Here is a 22,053-nt window from a genome sequence, read left to right as displayed (position 1 = left end):
GGGATATTTTGGCTGCTTTTTGTTCAGCTTTATTTGGTTTTAATTTATTTTTTTTTTCTTCCAGACAGTGGCTCTTGATGGAACTTTATTTTTGAAATCTGGAGTGATTTCTGGAGGATCAAGTGATTTAAGATTTAAAGCTAGATGTTGGGATGATAAAGAAATTAATAAAATGAAAGAAAGAAGAGATAGCTTGATTAATGAGTTAAAGGTAGGTCTGTTTAAAAGCACTTTAACTGCAAAAGGCATAAAGGAGTAAAAGTGCCCAATTCAGCTATGGGAAGATGACTTTCTAAAAAGGTGACTTTGGAAACTTCTAGAAGATGCAGATAGGACATGGTAGCTGTTTATCCTCTTCTAGTTAATAATAATCAACTGCAGGTCTCTGTCCTTAGCTGGTGGGTTGGCTCATGTATCACAGAGGTGGAGAACCAGGACAACGCTGTTGATACAAGTTCCTTCAAGGAAGAAGCTGTTGTTCAAAGTACCTGAAAAATTTTAGTGGAAAAGTTGATACATTTTGTCAACATGAAAATATTTGCACGGACCAAAACCTGTCGGTGTAAAATGATTTGTCATACCTCTAGTTATTTTGGATGAGGGATGGAGTAGGAATTTAGGAATTTGCAAGCATATGCTTTCTTTTGAGAAATAACACTGTTACAAAATTACTGTTGAATATGACTAATGCTATCAGCATTTACCTTGAATGGGGCCTATGTCAGTAAGGCTAGCTTTATGTAGTGTGTAAATCTGAAAAATGAGTAATTTCCAAATAAGTCACCTTTTTGTTTTAAGTGTTTTTTCTCCCATCGTAATATTTTTCTAGAACTTAATGAAGATCAAACGTAAGGAGGCTGATTTGAAGCAGTTGCGTACTCAATGCCACGGAATTCAGACACGACTTAAATATTCACAGACTGAATTAGAGCTTATTAAAAAGAAACATCTCGCTAATCTCTACATGGTATAGTAGTAAGACTTTATAACTTTTATATTTAATAAGAGGGGGTTTTTTTTACCTAAGCTGTAATTATTGGTGAAGTAAATACTACTTCCTTACATAGTTTTTTTAAGTCAGTTTAAGTTTTACATACAGCAGTTATGACTGAGGAATTAATAAAATCTAAAAACCAAGATTACAAAGAAATTTATGTGAGGCTTTTACTATTTTAGGTTATAAATTTGAATTTCTGGTAAGCTTGGCTTATCACTTAGTAACCTGTAGAAGTCTGTAAGTCACAATGCACTTCAAATGGTACTTAAGTAATTTGCTTTTCTGATCATTAAAACTATAATCATTGCATGCAAATCGGCAATAATAGTGGGTAAGTGGCATTTCAGGAAAAAAATGTTCAATATTTTTTAATCGGAAAAATACAATTAGCCTCAAAAACTGTCTCTCAATTTCTAGAAAGTTGACCATCCTATTAAGTAAAATTGCCATCTTTTTCCTCTCTTCGTATCTAGGAAAAATCAAAACTGGAAAGTGAACTTGTAAATATTGAGTCTCAGCATGATATGCTGAATGAAGGAGCAGCACAAAGAAGAGAAAAAATAGAAGAATTTCAGAAAAAAATTAATGAGGTAATGCTTTCTATCATAGCTGTGACAGCTTATGCTGTTATACTACAGAAACTTCTTTCTGTTCCTGCTGACTTTTAGAACTTGGACAACTTTTTACTTTGTAAACTACTTTGTCGACAAGGTTTATAAGTTACTCCAGCAATCTTCCTGCCTTCTCTACCTTTTTTACCAAGATAACTGTAAACAGAAGTGCACGTGGATGTTAGGATAAATGTATCATAGCTTTGCAAGTCAATTTCCTTAAAATCAAAATTCTGTGACTTTTATGTGCCAAACATAAACCCAACCAACCAAATCCATCTACTTGAATTTTAGATTAAACTTTGCTTAATATATACACTATAATTTCATTTGACATAGGAGAAAATTTTTGAGTTTGAAGAAGGTGGGTTGATTTTCCCCTCACCTCTTCCTGCTCTGCTAATAAATATGATTTACTCTCTGTAGTGTTGAGCAGGAACAATCCATTGAAGTTCACAGCTTTAGAGCTCTCAGTGCAAACTTTCGCTGTAGATCAAATACCAGAAAAATACTGTCTAGGTCTCGGGGTAAAACATGGTAAGCATCAGCTTATTCTTTCTCAGACTCTAATGTCCAAGTTCTTCGTAAGAAACTGTAGTTACAGGATCTTTCCTTTTTTGTGGAGAGATAATTATGCAGCCTGACTAGACCGTAATTCTTTTTTTGACATGAAGTCTTCCTGGCCAATGTGGATCTGTGATAGCATGTACATACACTAAACTCTGTATGCACCCACAAGATTTGCAGATCTCTTGGTAATCAGTGCACCCACGAGGTAGACAGTCTCTGTATGGGTTACTATCGTTCTGAAAATCATTCTCACTGCAGTCATAGCAGGACCCATTCAGTGTCTATGTGGAAATGCTTTATCAATATCTTTTCATCTGGAGAAAAGAAGATCCACCACTTCTAGTTTTCTAGAGCTGAGAACAGCTCTCAGCAGTGCTAGAGTGCTTTGTTCTGAACTCTATAGCTATCGTGTCTAGGTGATACACCACTATATACTAAAAAAGTAGATAAAGAGCAGCATAGTGTGAAGATTCCTTTTTCTTCTTGGGCAAGTAGCCAATATCTGTGCTTTATCTTCTGTGCACTATGATTACCCTGGGAGAATGGTTGAGGTGAGCATGACTCAATTTGTCAGCAAATTCCTCATTCCACTGTTTTGTTTTGTGTGTTTGGGTTTTTTTTTGGGGGGGGGGGGGGGGGGGGGGGTTTGGGGTGGGGGGCGGTTCTTGTGGGTTTTGGATGTTGTGGTTTTGGGGTTTGTTGTTTTGTTCTTTTGGAGTCCAGTTCATGGAAGATGGAGCTAGCCTATGATATAACTGAGTCATCTTTGCTCTCCCTCTTTTTTGAAGGGTAGTTGATGCAGAGGTTATGGACCTTGTGCTATCCCCACCTGTCCAAATTCATTATCTGTTATGATACTAAACAGCTGTTGTCATTAGAACCTGCTCCTTTCTGCTTTTTATCAGCAAAAGGAAAAGTTCTCCATGATACATCATCCAGCAGTTAGATTTCCCAGCAGTTTTTTCTGTAGACTGTTCTGCCATCTCATACATCAGTTTCCCTATCATTCTCTAATCTTCAGATGGTACCCAGAACAGTTTGTACAGACAGCTGCCAAATTCAAAGGCATGGTTGTCTTGAAGAGACTGAAGGCATTCAGTGAAGTAAATAGTAGTAAAGCCTAATCTGATACCAAGAGGGTTTTCATACTGTGTTCTACTGGAGTAGACAGTAACTCTGGCCTCTCTGAGAAATTAGCACCTCATCTCTACTACTCTCTGGAAGCTGCCTTTGTTCCTACTCTTGCCAAACAAAGAAATCTGGTACAGACTGTGGAAGAGTGGTGCTGCAGTTTTACCTGGAAAAGTCACAGCCCTGCATCTAGGTGCTTGTGTAAATGTAGATTCTTAGAAGAAGAGAGATGCCTCACCACTGTCTGCAGTTACTTGAGGTGTATAGTATGTGTGTAATTTAGTTCCTGGCCTCTGACCCAATCTCATCAGTCTTTCTTGAATTAATCTGACTGCAGTTCTGCATGTAAAAAGAAGCCAAAACTGCTGCATGTTCATTCTTTTGCTTGTGATGCAGGCATGAGGGAGTGCAGATGTTTGTCATCTGCAAACACTGAGAAAGTCATTGATGTTTAGGCTATAAGAATTCCAGACATCCAGGGAGCTTTTCTTTTGCTTGTTCTGCAAAAAAAACCAAATGGAGGCTGGTCATCAGTTTCCAAAGAATAGTGTTACTTGAATAGTGTAACTTGATTTGATGTAGTATTTGATATCTGGTTAAACAAGCGTGCATACCAAAAGAATATAAACAATACTGGGTTTTGACCTGTAAAATTCTCTTAAAAATTTGTTCAGTCCATTGGGTTTCCTTTTTAAATGCTGTAGGCGGCTGCTATTTGTTTGTTTGTTCAGTCCTGCCATATACACTGTGCCTACTGTTAGCTTGCTTAAATTTTTCATTAAAATTTTAGGACTGGTTTTGGTTGAAGCTTTTGTTAGCATATACTGTATAATTAGGAAATGAGAGATTCTGTAGCAGTTTTTCTGCTGTGGCTTTGCTATAAATGGAACATAGTAATTAATATTTATGGATTACTTGAAAGGATTAAAATGAAGAACTGAACTACACCAAGAAACCTGGTGTATCTGATTAGTGTCCTGTATACCATTCAGCTGTCTCTTCTTTGGTTGACTGGGAACAGACAAAACTAGGGAAGTTGGTTACACTGTGATGAATTTAATTGTCTTTGGAATGACCAGGTCCTATCAAGAAGAGCTTAGATCTGAGTTACTTTTTGCAGATCATGTGCCTTCTATCTGGCATTTGTACTGAAAATGTTATTTGAAAATTTCAAGTATGGATTATTTCTCTGTAGTTCAGTTTGCTGTTTCTTAAAGTACCTTGAAAATCCAGCCTGTAGCATGAAGTGATTGTCTGAATGTTTAGTTCTGTGAGTTGCAAAATAGCATAAACATTTTTTTGCTCCATTTCTCTTTATTCCAAGGCTGAAGATGCTGTGTTCCAGGAATTCTGTGAAGAAATTGGGATAGAAAATATTCGTGTGTATGAACAAGAACATGTGAGGCAACAAGAGGAGATTGATAAAAGAAGGTGGTATTTGTAATTGAAATGTAAAAAAGTGGTTTGTATTGGATTGAGCACACTGGTAAATGAGTAACTCCATCACAGGAAATACCACAAAAACTTAGAAGACTGTAAAAGGTTATATCATCACTACAAGGATTGGTTAGTAGTTGCACTGCTATGGTTGGGGTTTATTAGACAGTTATATTCAGTGACATTTTGCAACAACTTGAAAGGTAAAATTTACTATTTTAGTAGCACTATTGTAGAAAAATAAAGAAAAGAATAGTTTTCTAAAATCCACATAGAAAAATGGCTCTATCACAAATTGAGGATGGCATGAAGGCTCACTCGTGTATCAAAAATCTTAAAGGAGAACTGGGTATAAGATGCAGTGATTCGGTATAGGAACATACTGTTAAGGAAAACAGAATCTTAATTTTCTCAGAGGCAACCTCAACAGGTATCCCACTCAAACAGGCATATGTCACAGGACCACAACTTTATATCTTAAAGAATGAGAATGTTAAAATGATCTATCTCCTTGTGCTACAGATGTTTTCAGGCAGATGATAGTTTATGCATTTCCTGACATTATTTAAATCCACCTTTTCTACATGACTAGTGTAATGGCCAGCACTGAACTCCATTTTCTTTTCAGCCATGTCTTCAGCCTGCTAAGAGATTCTGACTGGTTTTCAGTAACTAGTCCAAATGTATGGTTTTGGCTAGGGCTGCAGTGAGGCAGTAGTGCAGTGCATTTGGTTGCAGTTACAGCACCTGCTGGCTGAAGTGATCATTTATGTTTGCAAGTACTGAAGTCTGGTGAAGTGTAACAAGTTAGTAACAGAACAATGAAAGGAGGAGCTTTTTGCATGGCCTTACGCTACACTGCAGATACAGCCTTGGCCTTGCTTTTGCCCTAACTTGCCATCATTAGTCCTGTAAACCTGTGCTATGGTGCCTTCTTGCCCAGGTCTAAAGAGCCTGGAGCTGGTGGTGTGCCAACCTTTTTGCCTGAACAGCAGATGCAGCACTAGTAGTAAGTCATTTCGGAAGCTCAGAGGCAGACAGTAACAGCTGAGAGGAGACCTTTCTGTAAACAGCTGCTTAGTTTTACTTCAGTCCTCTCTCACAGCAGCACGTGAAGAAGTTTCTGCTATTGTACCCCTATAAACAAATACAGGTCTCAACTGAGAGATGATGAGCAAGGCTGAATATGGCTTGAAAAGCTCTGGTCTCATGCTTGTAACTGCAAGCTCCCAACTGAGATACTTTCCTTATAATATTCAGATAAACATACATGCCAGCTGACTAGGAGGCTTGCAGAGGCTGAGCAGGGAGTGCAGGCATTGGATAAATACACAGCATCAGTGTAGCTTTTGCCCAGCTCATTTCTGCATCATTTACAGGTATATCATTCATACTGAGATACTTGAACTCTTAGCGTCACTTTCCATATTGAATGTGGCCATATAGTATCTTTATATTGTATTTTTTGAACTATTATCACTGTATTTTTGTAACTTCCAGTATATCCACAGGATGTGGTGTAGTGGAGTTGATGATCCAAATGTATGCAAATTTTTGTGTTCGTGTAGAAGATTTTCACTTTGACTATTAAGATAGCATTTTTTGTATCTTGTAATAACTTAAAATCACAGTTACTGGCCTGCTTTGTAAGTGTTGGTTTGAAATACTGTACTTTGACTAGAGTGGAGTTTGAAAATCAGAAGACACGACTAAAAGTTCAGCTGGAATATAGTCGTGATCATCTACAAAAATTAACAAACAGAGTCAGCAAGTTGAGGGAGACCATTCATAAAGATGAAGCTGAGATTATCGGGCTGCAGAAGGTAATGGTAAAATACCTATCTCTGTCTATATCTCTATCTGGGACTGAGAGGAAAGAATGCATCGAATTACAATTTTGAATAATTGTAGTTGATGCTGTTGAGTAATTGTTCTACAGCTTAATTCAGTGTTGACTTTGTAAATGTTAAAAAAATGCAGTTGCATATTGTCATTTTCACCATGGCATAACCTGTCATATTGGAGTACTTATTAAAAATAAGCTTACTAAAAAATAAATTTGGGGTTACTGTATGTACAGTGTATATGGTGTTTAGTTCATATGAAAAGGCAGCATATGACTACAGATAAAACTAGTAGCATGTGGCTGAGATTCTTTAGAAGATTTTATGAGTAATAGTAAACAACTCTGGTGCTTTGCATCTTTATTAGTGGCTGTGAAGCACATTAGACTTAAAATAATTCTGTGAAAACCAATTTAGATTCTTAGTTGAAGTAATATGTATAGATTCCTCTTCATAGTGTTCTTTATTCATAAGTAATCTTTTGTTGTGTTAATGTTGCTTGTTAAATAAACTATGCTTGTGGTGCACTGGAAAGTGAAGGAGGAAAGATGTGTAGTAGTGCTTTGAATAAAAAACAAAAGTGAAATGTAAAACTGTCCCAAAGTGGGCAAAAAAACCCACATGCATCATTTGAACTCTGTATTTTAACATTAGAAGACATGTATTTCTGATACTGAGGAAAAACAATAGACCCTTGTTCAGTTATGCACAAAAACATGGCTGACTTCATGCCCGTGTGTGTAATTCTTCTGAAATATGACTTTGAGCAAATTCAGATATTTTTGTCCTGGAGAAGGATTGTTTGTATTAAATTCTGAAGGTACTTTGTTTGGATACTGCAACAGCAGTAAGTCTTGATTAGGTTGCCATAATACTAGTCTCTTAAGGACCATGTCTTCATGCATGTAGCGTTAGGTTTACTTTATTCTAGCACCTAATTTCTAGCAATTTAGCGGTGGTATGGGTTATATAGGGAAAGACTCTTCTAATGTACTGCCACAGATTCTTTGTTCTCTGCAGATTACCTCAGGATTTATCTTTAATGAACAATATTTCTTAAATGATTTCTGGTTACCTTAGGTGTTGCTAAATATGTTGTAGATGTACAGTAGATGGGATCCTTTTTGCAGCGCTAAGGGACTAACTGAGGAAAAGGGGGTAGCCTACAGATCTTAGGCGTTCTAGGATCCCTGCCTTGTTTGATGGCTTTATAGTTTAGTCTGGTACAGTCACAAATCCAGAGCTGTCTCTGCCTATGTATACAAAACATTTGGATATTCCTATCTGTAACACAGACTTTTTTCCCAGTGCCTTTCAGATTTTGTGCTGTAACACATTTGAATATATTGTAACAGGTTTAAACTTTAACTCTTTCTTTCTATATAATAAAGGTTCCATGTCAAGATTTCTGGTGAAGGTTTAAAAATGTAAATATTTCCCTGCAGGATGAGGAGAAGCTTCTAAAAAAAGTGAATGAAATTGTGGAGGAGAAGCAACATCTTAAGGATAGATTAAGTGCTCATAAATCTGAGGTTATAAAGACCCAAAATGAAATTGAAGAGTTCAGAAAGACATTGTTAACTCTTAATAGGTAATTACTAATTGTACTCCTGGGAAAATTATTGATGTGATAATATTTAGAAGAGTTTTAGTGATCACATGTTTAAATTTCTCTTGGTCTGTTTCTTGTGAAAAATTCATTAGAGACATGGTAACTTACATTTACAGTATGCATTAGGTAAAAAGTGTTTCTAATTCCGTATGTGGTTCCCAAAAGTAATGTGAATGAGATTATTTCATGAGAGCCATCCCATATACCATATGGAATTAATATTATCTTATTATCTACCTAGTGTGAGGTCTCGTGATTTCTGATAAATATGTAGTGACTTCTGATAAGCATGTATTGGCTTATAACTTGATCGCAGGTGGCATGTTAAGTTTGCTGGTAGCTTCATATTTCTGTTAGAGTTGTATAGTTGGTTTGGTTAATGAGGCTTTTTTTCCTGATTTCAGTGTTCTCATCTTCTCTAGGCCTTTCAAGTGTTGGATACCTTAAACTAATATTAATTTTAGGTCACTATTTTGTCCTTGCTGTTCTTCTAAATCAACAGCTTTGGGGACAGTTTATACTTTGGGTTTTTTATGCTTGCTTATTGTTGATGTGTTAAATGTCTGTTAATCAGGAGTCTTTATGTTTAAAAAAATGTTGACACTATGGCTAGGTAGACTTGTGGAATTTTACATAAACATAGATTGTATGCCTAGTAATTAATTTTCTAGTGTGTAATTTTAACAATATAAGACTGTTAATGTCTCTGCCTTATTTAGCAACTTGATGCTATCAAATGAATTTGTTGCAAAGAATTGAGGTGTATTTCAAGTAGGGTAATGATAAAAGATACTTGATTAAATTTTGAAAGGATCAAATCTCTGTACATCTTCAGCAGAGCTGAAGAGAACAGAGTTTAGTTGTAGTTAGGAAAATGGATATTTGAAAATGCTATAGTGTGAACTTAGCAATATACTGAAACAATGTCCGTGCTGCTAGCATTTACCTTGCGATAGAGTTAAGAGTTAATACAGACAGCAAGGTGTTAGCTTGTGTGCTAGAATAGTGTGTGGTTCCCAGCTCCCTCTTTAGTAATTTGGGAAAATTAAGGAGATGGAAGAAGTTATGTACCATTTTAAGTACCATTTTCCTTTATGTTTGGTAGGGATTATAGAGGAAAAAGCCCTCTTTTTGTGCTTGGTAACTGTTTTTCATGCTATATGGCTGTGGATGTTGTTGGCAGCAATGCTTCTGCTCTTCAACTGGTTTGTGCCTTTTGTGTACGTAGGGAAACTACAAAATTACAAAAGGAAGCTACAGCTATAGAAACCACTCTGGAAGAGAAAAGATTAAGACGGCATAATATGCTTCTTGAATGCAAGGTGCAGGACTTGAAAATAAAACTCCTGTCTGGATCACTGGATGACATCAGTGAAGTAGAGGTATTTAAAAGATTTACAGAAGATAGATATCATGGAGCAGCAATTCTTCAGTCTTGAATTTAAAGATACTTATTTTTTCCTTACAGGACTGTTTGTCTTGCACGGTAATGTTAAAATAAATATATTGTTTCCATGTGATCAGGCCTCATCCATTCAAGAGAATAATTTGGGGGGTTTTTTTTGTAGAGGGGACTATTGTTTGCAAGTATTTTTGCTTGTGCTTGAAATGTATTCCTGTGAAATATGTAAAATCGCTGTCGTACAAGCAAATCGGTATGAAGGAGTATTCTAGATACGCATACGTAAGAGGACACACAGGGGTCAATTCAGAAATATAAATAGCTATGGCGTGTACATGGATTGAGATAGTATTTGGTTAATCATCCATAATATAAACCCTGTCTAAAATCAACCTTTTCTCTTCAGTAGATGTAGATCCTCACAGAAATCAGGGATACACTACAATAGAAATACTCCTGCTATCAGGGGATTGACCCTCATTATTTTTCTCAGTCTTCCCTTTTTTCAGCCTATCTTTTGTGAGGAGAAATTAAACTTTCTCCACTATTACAAAAAAGAGCTATGGGTTTTGAAGGACTTGTAACAAGTCTGTAAATTTGGAAGGAGTCTTGTTGAGCCCATTCCTTAGAAAAGTACTTTTGCTGGAGGATAGATATGAATTGAGTGGGTCAGAAGACAAAATGAAGGCAGTGAGGGAGGCAGTCTTTGAAGGGAAAGGACATGAACTGCTGATCATCAGAGTATGTAGGCAGCTCAGCCCTTGCTGTTTATGAATAAGGAAGAGATGAAACCAAGGAGGTGTGCAGTAGGAATAACAACTTCAATTCCTAATTAATATCACTGAGAAGACCAGTAAGATTTGGTTCTGAGAGAATCTTGGTGGGAAAGGGACTGATGACGACATGCAGCATGTGTTTCATTCAAGGGAAAGTAGCTGTTTGAAATCCAGGCTTACAGCGTCCAGAAGATACTCTGCTTATGCTGTACAGAATTGAAGCTACTCATTTCTTCTGAGGCCAACTGAGTGGAAGAAATGCCTTGACTTACACACTTCAGAGCCTTTCCTTGAAAGGCAATTGAATTATCATGGGAACGTAAATCTTTCCAATCAGGAGATTTACAGTATGCACATTGTTCTAAATATATTACAAATAAATCACTGCTGCTTTCATCTTAGCTTCAAACTGAAATTAGCTGACGCTTTCATCTTTAAAAGGTGCGTTTTTTAATTAGACTGATAAGGTCTTAACTAACTGTTCACTCCATTTTGGCTAGGGGAGGAGCTATGGGAATAAGTTTACCTCATACCATGTTACCACTGTCTCATCATTTTATATCCTTTTAATGTATTGTTTTAACAGTTTAAAAATTAATTGTCATGTTTCTGAACTGCAATGTACTTCATATTTATAGCTAGGAACTGAAACAGAAGGCACTCTAACTATATCAAGTATCTATGAAAGGGAAGAGGCAATTCAGATAGACTACAGCAGCCTAGCAGAAGACCTGAAGGTAATATTTTTTGTTTGAAATTAGTAGAGATCGAGTTTTTTATTTTTATTTAAAATACTTTAGTTGTTGAAATTATTTATTCTTCACCCTAGTCTTTAAATGAAACTTGTTAAAAGCACTGTTAAGCTTAAGTGCATGTGTGTTTGTGTTCTGGTTTTGCAATCATACGTAGCACTAATGTATGGGATTTCTGGAGACATCAGTTTCCCATATAACTAAATCTAATTTAAAGCTTACCTAAACCATCAAAATAGAATGGAGAAATAGTAAATATAACTCTGATTTTTCCTTCCTCCTTTACCTTCTGCCTTTAAGTTCCAACACTATAGGTTAACGACTCAAAACTCTAGAAACCAATGATTGGCTGCTGGGGGGGGTTGTACCACCTTCTCTCTGTAGTATTTTCAGAGACTGAGACTTGCCATACTTCCCTCTGTAACAGTCCATTAGGTTATGTTTTCTCAGCAGTTTTTTGTAAATTTTTTTCTTTTTTCCTTTTTAATCATAAGGAAAATAATTACATGTCAGAGGCTAGGTACAGAGTAAGGGATGAATCTGTCATCACTGGAGCTTGGCTCAAAGAATTCATTGAGAAACTTGTCTTCAAAGGTTTCCTTTACAAAACAAGTAGAGAAGCCAACTAATCCTCCTCCTATGTTGTATTTTAACTCGGACTTCTAGCCTGAAGGGAATTTGTTGTCTGTTTTTAAAGGTCTTGTGGAACAATGCTTAGGATCTAGTAAAATTATTCTGAGAACTAAGACTCTGAGTGGAGTTTTTTGTTTTGTTGTGCTTCCAGTTAAAGCTATTAGATGAGTGGGGTACTTCTTCCAGAAACCATGAGTGCTTGCTGTATATGTTGAAATGCCTTGGCCTAAAAGCAAATTTTATTGTTTTAGTATTTTTTTTTTTCTCTTTAGGACCTAGAATCTGAGAAAGATATAGAGGATCATCTGAAACAGATGCAGCAGGAAATAAAATTTAAAGAGAATACTTTAATCAAGACAGCTGCTCCAAACCTGAAAGCAGTAGAGAAATTACAGATAGCTCGGGACAAATTCCAAGAATCAGTAGATGGTAACACTGAGTCTTTCATAGTAATCCCTTTTGTGACTGTGAGAGTTTTCACCCTAATTGAAATTCTTCTTTCTGGAGTTGGTCCTGCTGTCTTTGCTTCTTTCAGATAAAGTATTTTTTGTGCTCAAATGTTTATCCTCAGTTGTCTTTTTAATTATATGTAAATGATTTATTAACATACACTTTACTCTGTAGTAGTTTACTGAAATACAGTTTGAATGATTGGAAAGATACTTTGTTGGCCAAATGACATCATAAAGTATTTTTACTTATTTTCTAAAAAATTACTGACTCTTATTATAAAATTCTTTAAATTTTTCTTAAATAATTGAAGGAACATATATGTATTGTCCAGAACTCAGACAAAACTACTGGTATCCTCGAAGAGCATTGCAGACTTTAACATATTAAGAAAACCAAGGAGTTCTGAAGCTGTAACAGGTAAATGCTGGTGCTGCTGAAGGCTACCCAGCTTACAGAAGGAATTAGAAGAATTTCGTTCATTGCTCCAGACAAATATAACATGGAGCAGATTGAATACATCCCAGCCTCTCAGGTTTTGGGGCCTCCATTTGAAATCTGGAAGGAAACTCCATAGTATTGGTATGCTCCTTGTATGTGCATGAGAACCTTTTTCTGCAATAAATATTTTCCTTCATGCTTATGATGGCACACAATACATATTTGTTCTGTGTATTTGCTTAGAGGCTTATTATGGAGTAATTTCAGTAATTTTTTTCATAGCTTTTGAGACCAGCAGAAAGGAGGCCAGAACATGCAAGAAAGAATTTGAACAAGTGAAAAAAAAGAGATATGAGCTTTTTAGCCGGTGCTTTGAGCATGCCTCCATAGCTATTGATCAGATCTACAAGAAACTTTGCAGAAACAGTAGTGCTCAGGTGTGTCATGTTCTTGGGTGCTTGGCTTAAAAGGCCTACTTGATGCTTTGTTATCTAGAATAAGAGAACTTAGTAACACTTTTACTTTCCAAAGACAGTTTCAGTCCTGAAGAAGAAAATTACATAAATAATAAAGACTTCAGAATTTTAAGGTCAGAGGAGGAATAGGTAATACGCCAAAGCATGCTTGACATTAGACAGAGAGATGTGATCTAAAGTGTTAACAGAATTGGGAGCTACTCAGTTTAGGTTAGTTTTACTCTTTTTATTTAGCATACTTGTAAATTATCATGACACAAATGTGAAATGTATTTGAGCACGTCCTTTAAAAATAACACTGGTTTACAGATCTAGTGATACCAATAATAAGTAATTAAAACCACTTAATCATTAGTATAGATAAAACTAAAAATCATAAATCACTCTTTCTGTGCTAGCGTTTTGTATGAGGTTTTGAAGCTCCTTATACCCCACTTAAATATTTAAAAAAGAGAGACTTAATATATTTGCAGCTTTTAGGAAACCTGTAGAAAATATGTTTCACAATTGTATTAATCTTTGTTAGTGTTCCAGTATTAATGCTGAAAGGAAAGAGGAAACTCATAAATGCTTTGGTTACAACAAATTCTGTAGACAGTTGAATGTTTAAAGGGCTCAGGCTTGAATTCCTTGTCTGTCTTTAAACTTCAGATTTTGTGTTTTCTCTGAGTCAGATATTCAGTGAACACCTTAAATATCTTTAAATATATCCTTTCTGCTTCTAGGTTGGACAGGATAATAAAGCATTTCTTCATAATTACTGGGCACATACCTTCTCCCCTGGACTAAACATGAGGCAGGATCTTGACTTTGTATCACTCTGAAACAACCAGTATTTTCCAGATGCATTGCCAAAAATAATTAGTTGGGTGCTTTCTTTGAGGTCTGTGATGCTGTGCCTTGATTTGAGCCATAGTGGTAACCTGGTCGAGAGATTTATCCTGTGATTAGCCGGGAAGCTAAAACTGCCTACTAGATACTAATATAGCAGCTGAAGGAAGCTGGTCTAATTGCATTGGAAGAGTAAACGATTGCTCTGTGTGTGGTGATTTGTTCTGGTTAGCTAAGGAAAGGGTTAGCTCTGAGTTTTGCTATTAGAGGAGGTGGCCTAGGTTGCAGCTTGAACAGATGCTTTTTAAGCAACCTTAATGGTTTTTAACATGAAAATTTCTTGATAGTAAAATTAATATTTGTTAATATTATTATATTGATAACATTTACTAATAATGCTTTACTATCCAGTCCAAAAAAGGGAAGCTTTGATTGAGTTAGTTTAACTTCTAGAGATTCTGGACTCAGAACATTGGTGCACTTAATATACTGCTCAGTAAAATTTATTTCATCAGCACATTGTGTGTTGCAAGTACTTTAAAAGAAACTACTGCCTAAGAAATTGTGCATACACAGATTCGCTGCTGGGTTTGCCACCAGTTCTCTTCCATTCTTCCTCTGTGGAGAGAGAAGTGTTGTTCTTTTCGTATCTTGATGAGCAAGGAATATCTGTACCCTAGCACGCTACAAGATGGTTTCTGCTAACAGTGTCTATACATCTGAACGCTTCCTCTTGCATAGATACATGCGGTAGCATAGAACTGGGAGTTGCATTGCAAGATATTTGATATGTTTATAGCCTGAAGAACATTGTAATAACAATGACAGGCATTCTCTCAGCAGAGAAAAACACAAAAATGTGCATACCTCCAACAAAACAAAGGTACTGCAAGAACTGTATCTTACTTCCAGACTATTTACCATAGAAATTATTTTAAATCAAAGTACATGTAGTGTTTTGTTTTCTTTTTCTTCCACTGCATCTATGATCCAAGAGGATAACTCATTTGAGTGTCAACTATGGAAATTTTTCTTCTATCTCTATGCATTTGTGCAGAGGGGAAGAGACTGTATTTTATTTTCTCTTCTATTTAATGGGAAAAATAAACCATATAGCAATTAGCTTATCCATCATACTTTTTAATGGTTTGGTAAAATGGCTATTCCTTTAAAATAATACTTTTAATTTTTGGACCTGGGAACCAGGATACAAAGTATAGAGAAAGCCTACTTATATTAAAATCTTTCTCCAGCTCAAAGCTAGATTTTGTAAAACTAACCTTTTACAAAAAAGTGTAATTTTGGAAGTATATTTATTCCCAAACAAAAGAGAAAACTGCTTTTGAAGTCTAAAATTTTAATAATTAAAAAAAATTAAAGGAATTACATAAAAGGTGATAAAATCAAGTTTAGTCGTTGAAAGTTTGTAAATGACAAATATGTGGACCCATTTCCAAAATGGTTTTGTTAATTAGTCTCCCAGCTCATGGTTTGTTAACGAAGGCATATTCACTGGGAAATTTTATAGTGCTGCTCTTCTGTATAGATGAACAGGTGTCTCCTACAGATGAAGCTAACTTAGCAGTTTCAACACAAGCTCAGTATTTAAACCTAAAAAATATCCACTTTATTTTATAAATGTCACTATTAATAATGAAATGTATGTGTTTCCAGGCATTCCTTACTCCTGAAAATCCTGAGGAGCCTTATTTGGAAGGCATTGGCTTTAACTGTGTGGCCCCAGGAAAACGCTTTATGCCAATGGACAATTTGTCAGGAGGTGAAAAAACTGTGGCAGCTCTGGCTCTTGTGTTTGCTATACACAGGTAAAAGAAATATTATGGTATTATCCAAGTGTGTGGCTGAATAAGTGGCAGGAAGATAGACATTGTTACACTTACAAACATGTTAAAAAAAATCTGCTAATAGAGTACTTAAACATTACTAAAGTCCTTACTCTTTATCTGTCATTGCTTCTTGTCAAAATTTTATGATACAGTAAGTGAGTCTCTAAAGTAATTAGAATGGTTATTAACATTTTTGCATCTAAATGCAAAATACTGTCTTGTCTTCTACAGTTTTCGGCCAGCACCTTTTTTTGTTTTAGATGAGATAGATGCTGCCTTGGATAACACAAACATTCATAAAGTAAGTTGGTCCCTTTCACCTCAGCCTTTTATTGACAATATAATGATATCTTTTGCAGAAGGATGGCTACTTTCATTATAGGTTGATGGGATAAAGAGATTGATTGCACTGTCTTAACCTGTTTTAAAATATTACTGGGTTTAGGATGGAAATAGTTGTTGTATGAGATGTTAGACTAGGGCTAGGTTTAAATTCATAAATCTAAATGTGTTTTAATCAGTGCCCAAAATCTGAAGTTGAGAAAAATGGGTCAGGAGTGCAAAAGAATGCCGCATAACCACGTGGTGCAATCTGACATGAAGGTTACTCGTGAATTGCTGGTTGGGGTTGGTTGGTTGGAATTTTTAAGGCCTTTGAGTTCCCCTACCTCTAAGAAACAAAGGAGCATATCTGCATGTTGAAAGTCAAGTCATCCTGTCACTGGAGTATTTATTTTATATAATTAGCCTACTAAATATTTTTACATTAACACCAATTAAGGGCTATCACTCCCATCATTTTAGTCATGTGAATTCTTGCTTGATTGAAGTAACTTCCTGTCCTCCTTTCAATTTCTCTTTCCCTTTTTGCTGATAACTATTCAGTGTAAAAACTTGGCTCGTTCTGACACATCTGGTAGAAGACATGTCCAGTTTATACCTAAGAACATGCTAAGCAGCATTCTTCTTCAGAACACTATAAATAAAGAATAGCTGATTTTTTTTTTTCTTCTATGCAACTGCATTTCTCAATTCAAACATTTCAAATCTGGTTTACTTTTCAGATAAAAATCACATTTGTAGCCCACAAAAGATGGTCATATTAACAGTTGTTAGCCAAATGGTTCCTAGGCTTATAACCCTCAACAGGGAGTATTTTTAGTTTGAAAGTATCATATTTCATTTGACACACCAGTATGTTTTTAAGATGTATAGTCAAGAAAATAAAGAACATCAATGCGGAAAGCTTAAGTATTATAAGTTCTGGTCTAATGTGTAGTTATAAAAGTAACATGCATAAATACCACTTTATGGCCAAAGAGCTAATAAACTTGGATTATATTACACATTAGGGTTAACCCTGAAATCGCCTTAGTTGTCTACATTAAGCCTTTAGCCGAGTCCTTGGGGCCCATCTAATCTGACTGGGAAGTTTTGCTGAGCTTCCTGCTTTGAAGTTGAATTGGGCTTCTCCCCGTTTTGCAACCTTCGTGGCTAGAGACGGGCCCGTCTCCCCTGCGGCTGGGCCATCCCGCTGCAGAGCCTCTGTCCGGAATGCCCGCTTGCCTTACTGCCCTTCGGCAGCCCTTCTGCTGCTGCTGCTGCTGGAAGGAGACGCAGCGTGGAGGGGTCGGGGCAGGATTACTAAAAGGGCTGCTCTCTTCACCTGAACTACACGAAGCAGGCAACCTGTGGTACGGGCTGTGATGTATATAATATGCTTGGAGAGCAGGTGCCCATGGAATGCAGGAAGAGGGTGGTGAAATAGTGGTTTCCTAGAAAATTCCTTTAATTGGCTTCAGTATCTATCTAGCTATTGTTACAAGGAGGGTTAGATTATTCTTTAAGCATGTGTGAAAAGTGTCTTAAACTGCAGAATGAGCAATAGCAAAACTGCAGTGATCTGCAAGTACAATTAAGTTAATTCTTCCCTGCTCCCAGGGTCTTTCATATCTCTTTCCTTACCTGTAAGATAGTTGTTATTGGAAAGCACCAAAACCTTCAGACAGAGGAATTAAACATTGCAAGTGAGCAAAAATGATACATGGAAAACTGTGTTGCTGGTGCTCACTCGTACCCAGGTTTTATGCTTAGAACTAAGTGTTTTTATTTCCATTCAGCTTAAGGATTTACTAAAGCAGATGTAAAATGAATGTGAATTATGTAACTCACTAAAGACAGTTCTTCCACTAAAAAATGACTTCCATATCACGTAGATATAACTGTGCAGACAAATGCCTAATTAAAAATGTACTGCTTTTCCTTTATTCAGCATTTAATTTATGTTGTGGGATACTGCCTTATTCGGTCACTAATTTACAACTTAACATTCGTACCTTTATTTTGCAGATCATTGAAAAAAATGCTGCTGTCTGCAGTGAAATAATATGTGTTTAAGATCTTAGTTTACAGCCAGTAACAACCTTTTCACACTTTCTTTCCTTATTCAAGAATTTCCACCTTCCTTTGTAGTTATATTAAGTAAAATATTTTTCATTGGCACTGGCCTTTTTCTCTAACTTTATTCATTGGAGTAAATGATTATTTTCTTAGCATTTTCAAAAAGCAGCAACTCTGAGGGGTTGTTCTAAGAACGTGCAAAGTGTCTTAAGACCATTAAATTTCTCATTTTATCCTGCTTATTTCATAATTGAATTACTGAATTCTGCAACTAACATAGTTCAGTTCTTTCCTCAGTATTCCCTATTTATAGCATGGTTTAAGTCTGCCAGAACTAACTTACTGAAATATTTGGCTTCTTTCCAAAGGTATCAAGTTTCATTAGAGAACAGGCGCATGAACAACTTCAAATGATAGTTATTTCTCTAAAGGAAGAGTTTTATTCCAAAGCAGACGCATTGATTGGCGTGTGTCCAGAGGTAACAATTAATTATTACCAAGTTTTGTTAAATAATACATGCTGTTTTTTGTTGAAGTACTGACACCTTAAGGGTTACTACAGTAAATCATGTACATAATTGTGCTGCTGGATTTGAACTACTTTGTGTTCAGAAATAAGTGCAGGTACTGGCTAGATGAAAAGATTGTTTTGGTAACTCAAGCTCATTATTGTATCTCGTAGTCATTTATGAAATGCTTATTTCAAGTAACAGAAATGTTTTAAATTGTATGATCCTTCCTCTTCTCAGCATGATGACATTATGTTCAGTCGAGTACTGACTTTGGATCTTACCGAGTATCCAGACATGGATGACCAGGAGAGAACAGAGGATAAACCCAGTTCTGTTTCAGCATAAAGCATGGATGATTTCAGGGCCAGGTGACAACAGCAAGAACTGGGTTTATGGCCAACTTACAAATCTGAGTTTGGATGTGGCTGTTAGAGGTTGATAGAGAAATGTTTACCTTTCAAAAGAAGCAGTTTTCTAAAATATTGAGGGAACTAACTGTTATTCATTGATATGGTTTTGTTAACAAGTAAGAGATAGCCAGAGGTTGTCACTTAAGTGTGTACGTTCTGGTATGCAGTGCTTTGTCTTCGAATGTTTTGGGGGTTTTTTGCCTTAAGATGAAGGATTACAGGTTCACATAAGTGCACTATTACAAAGATAAGCCTCTTGCTTTTCTTATGAGAAGTAATGTGTTTAGCCGCATCTTCAGTACGCTGTTGAGATGCATGCTACCACTGGTCAAGACCTTCACAATTTTTCTCTTGTGTTGCAGCTGCATCTATTTGCCTTTAGAAAGGATTATTTCCTGTTTTTTTTAAAACAAGATACTGAAATCTGCCCATTATCTTATGTGGCTTTTGTGACACCCAGTAAGGCTTCAGTCTTCCACTGCAACCTTACGAAAACATTAACTTTACAAAAGCTCATGATGTATCTCTATAGGTGTGTTGTAACATGGAAAAATTTCACCTTTGAGGTATTCTACCCCACACAAAGGTGGAAAGAATAAACCAGGTGTGAGTCAGATGCCATACACGTAGCAGCCTTAGAAAAAAGTAAATTGGTTTGCAGTTGAGATTTATTACGTAGCTGTCCCAGTAGTGTCAAGTTTATTTTGATGGCCACGCTTCATCTAAGAAGCAAAGTTAATTGAGTTGGTTACAGAACACCGAGAGAGCTTGAATCACTTCATCTGGCTTAAGTTTCACCTCAGTGTATGCTGAAGAGCTTTATTTGGTTTATTGTTGTTCGTAATAATTATATCTTACGTTCATATACTAGCTTCCTTTTGTCCATCATGCTGCTTATACACGTCTACCTTGTAATGTGTTGCTAATACTGTACTTGTTGCACACAACTGATGATGTCTGGACATGTGGGGTCACTGCACAAGGAAGGAATGACGTGAGCAGTAGGTAATATGTTCGTATGGGAATATAACAATGTAAGTCTGTCCACTTACACTGTAGACCAATGTTTATCAAATACTTATGTTGCTGCCACCCTTTATTAATAAAAATTATTTACTCTGAGTGTAAGTCAGTCATGAGTTAGCATCAGTCCCTTAATTCAGAATCCATTGACAGATGTGGAAACACTTACAGTTGTGTGAAGGATGAATAGAAGAGCAGCCTCTAGTGATTTTCAAAGACCTTTGACCCACATCAGTCTGGGTATTGCAAATACAGAAGTTTTGTTTTGGTTTGTGGGGTTTTTTAACCATTTGCTAGGAACAGTTCATTGAAATAGAAAAATACAGTAAAGAATTAAACTGTCTGAAGAACAATGAAAGCTACACATTTTAGTTACTATATAAGAATGGTCTATTTGGCTTTTAATAAAATATTTAAAGAGCATATGCTATCATCAGAGATGTCCTATCAACATCATTACACAGCCTGAGCAAGACAGGATAATAAATGGTCAACAAGTTTGTTTTCAGTAAATATCTTACTCCCATTTTAAAAAAAAAATTACAAATTAAGTAGAAAAAGAGCAATCTACATTAGAATCAGCAAACATCATTTAGTTCTTTCATGGCACTTCACTAATAATTTGAACAGGGGCTTAAACAACCTTACTCTTTCACTTAACAGATAAATGGAACAGATGAGTTTCAGGTTCTGTCCCTTTTGACTGTATTTTAAAGCCTGAGGTAGCTGCAAGGCAATCCCATCCCCAAGATGACTTAAAATATATAGGGGAGGGGGGTTGTGTAACAAAACCCAAACTAGGCATTTCTACCTTCTTATTGTATATGTTAGGAATTAAAGTAACTCCTTACTTACTCAGCTGCTTTTCAGGATATGAATAAATGGCACTTAAATGGGGGGAGGCTGTTGCATAACTTGCAGTTCAGCAGTGTCTACAAAATGGAAGAATCGCCAATGCTAGGTGTAAGCTGATCCTTACTAAAGGGAGGGGATGTGATTTCCTAATGTGGATCTGACTTCAGGCACAAGATAAGGAGTTACATGACTTTAGGGTTGGGCTTAAATAATTAATCACGGTTATAAATAGCTCAGCTCATCTGATTAATTTTGTTGCAGCTTGAAGCAACAATTTAAGTGTTCTAAGCTGATAATCAGCATCCAAAATAGCATGACAGATCACTTTTCAAAACAGCCAATTCATGCTGACTAGAGAAGCCAATTTTGGAAGTTAGGAGTCTTACAGATAATGCTATATGCAATGCTAAAAGACTTAATTTTCAAAAGTGATGTATGCATAAATACAGTCTCTCAAAGGGAGAAGATGGGTGTGGTCTATATTCAGGCTAGTTTTGCTTTTGATTTTTACCTTTTAAAAAACACAGCTGAAACCTTGAGAACTGATACTTAAGGTGCTTAGCAATGATATTGCATACTAAAACCCAAGTATCGTTTCCAGACTGTCAATCATGAAAGATGACTGGGTGTTTTCTCCTGGGGTAGAAGAGTCAGTGTGCATGCATTGTTTAAGATTGCTTTTCTAGGCAAAATGTCTTCAGATCTTTACCTGCTTCAGAACAGGGACAAAGACTTCCACACCACAAAAACTCCACCCATCCCAGTAGTTACTAGCCTAGAAAGAAGCACGCACCTCACTTTTAAGCTTTTCATTTTGCACGCATAGATACTAGAGAACAAGGAGAAATTGGTTTTGTGACATAGGAGTAAAGAAAGAGTTGACATACCACAATTCAGACAGAAAGGTCATCTGACAGACCCATCACTTCCATTCCCTGTAAAACCTTATTACAGCGTAGCGTGATCTCAGAAGGCGTAACAGATCAAATCCACAGGGAACGTAAGCAGAGAAATGTGACTGAAGCAACCCTCCAGGACTGCCA

General features: G+C 36.3%; 1 protein-coding gene across 1 annotated transcript in view; it reads left to right on the top strand.

Moving 5' to 3' along the window:
* The window catches only part of SMC1B (structural maintenance of chromosomes 1B), a 35,504-nt gene extending 16,437 nt beyond the window's left edge, over nt 1-19,067 (top strand). The window contains exons 12-25 of the mRNA XM_052789840.1: nt 65-211; nt 830-967; nt 1,471-1,587; nt 4,634-4,740; nt 6,428-6,569; nt 8,036-8,181; nt 9,431-9,584; nt 11,019-11,117; nt 12,038-12,194; nt 12,939-13,093; nt 15,638-15,789; nt 16,042-16,111; nt 18,579-18,689; nt 18,960-19,067. Of these exons, the coding sequence (XP_052645800.1) occupies nt 65-211; nt 830-967; nt 1,471-1,587; nt 4,634-4,740; nt 6,428-6,569; nt 8,036-8,181; nt 9,431-9,584; nt 11,019-11,117; nt 12,038-12,194; nt 12,939-13,093; nt 15,638-15,789; nt 16,042-16,111; nt 18,579-18,689; nt 18,960-19,067 (1,803 nt within the window). The remainder of the gene's footprint in view (nt 1-64; nt 212-829; nt 968-1,470; nt 1,588-4,633; nt 4,741-6,427; nt 6,570-8,035; nt 8,182-9,430; nt 9,585-11,018; nt 11,118-12,037; nt 12,195-12,938; nt 13,094-15,637; nt 15,790-16,041; nt 16,112-18,578; nt 18,690-18,959) is intronic.
* The last annotated feature ends 2,986 nt before the right edge of the window (nt 19,068-22,053 follow it).

The sequence above is a fragment of the Harpia harpyja genome, chromosome 6 (assembly GCF_026419915.1).
Source record: "Harpia harpyja isolate bHarHar1 chromosome 6, bHarHar1 primary haplotype, whole genome shotgun sequence".
NCBI classification, from domain to species: Eukaryota; Metazoa; Chordata; class Aves; order Accipitriformes; family Accipitridae; genus Harpia; species Harpia harpyja.
The sequence above is the reverse complement of the archived record's forward strand: the minus strand, read 5'-3'. Positions and strand labels throughout refer to the sequence as shown.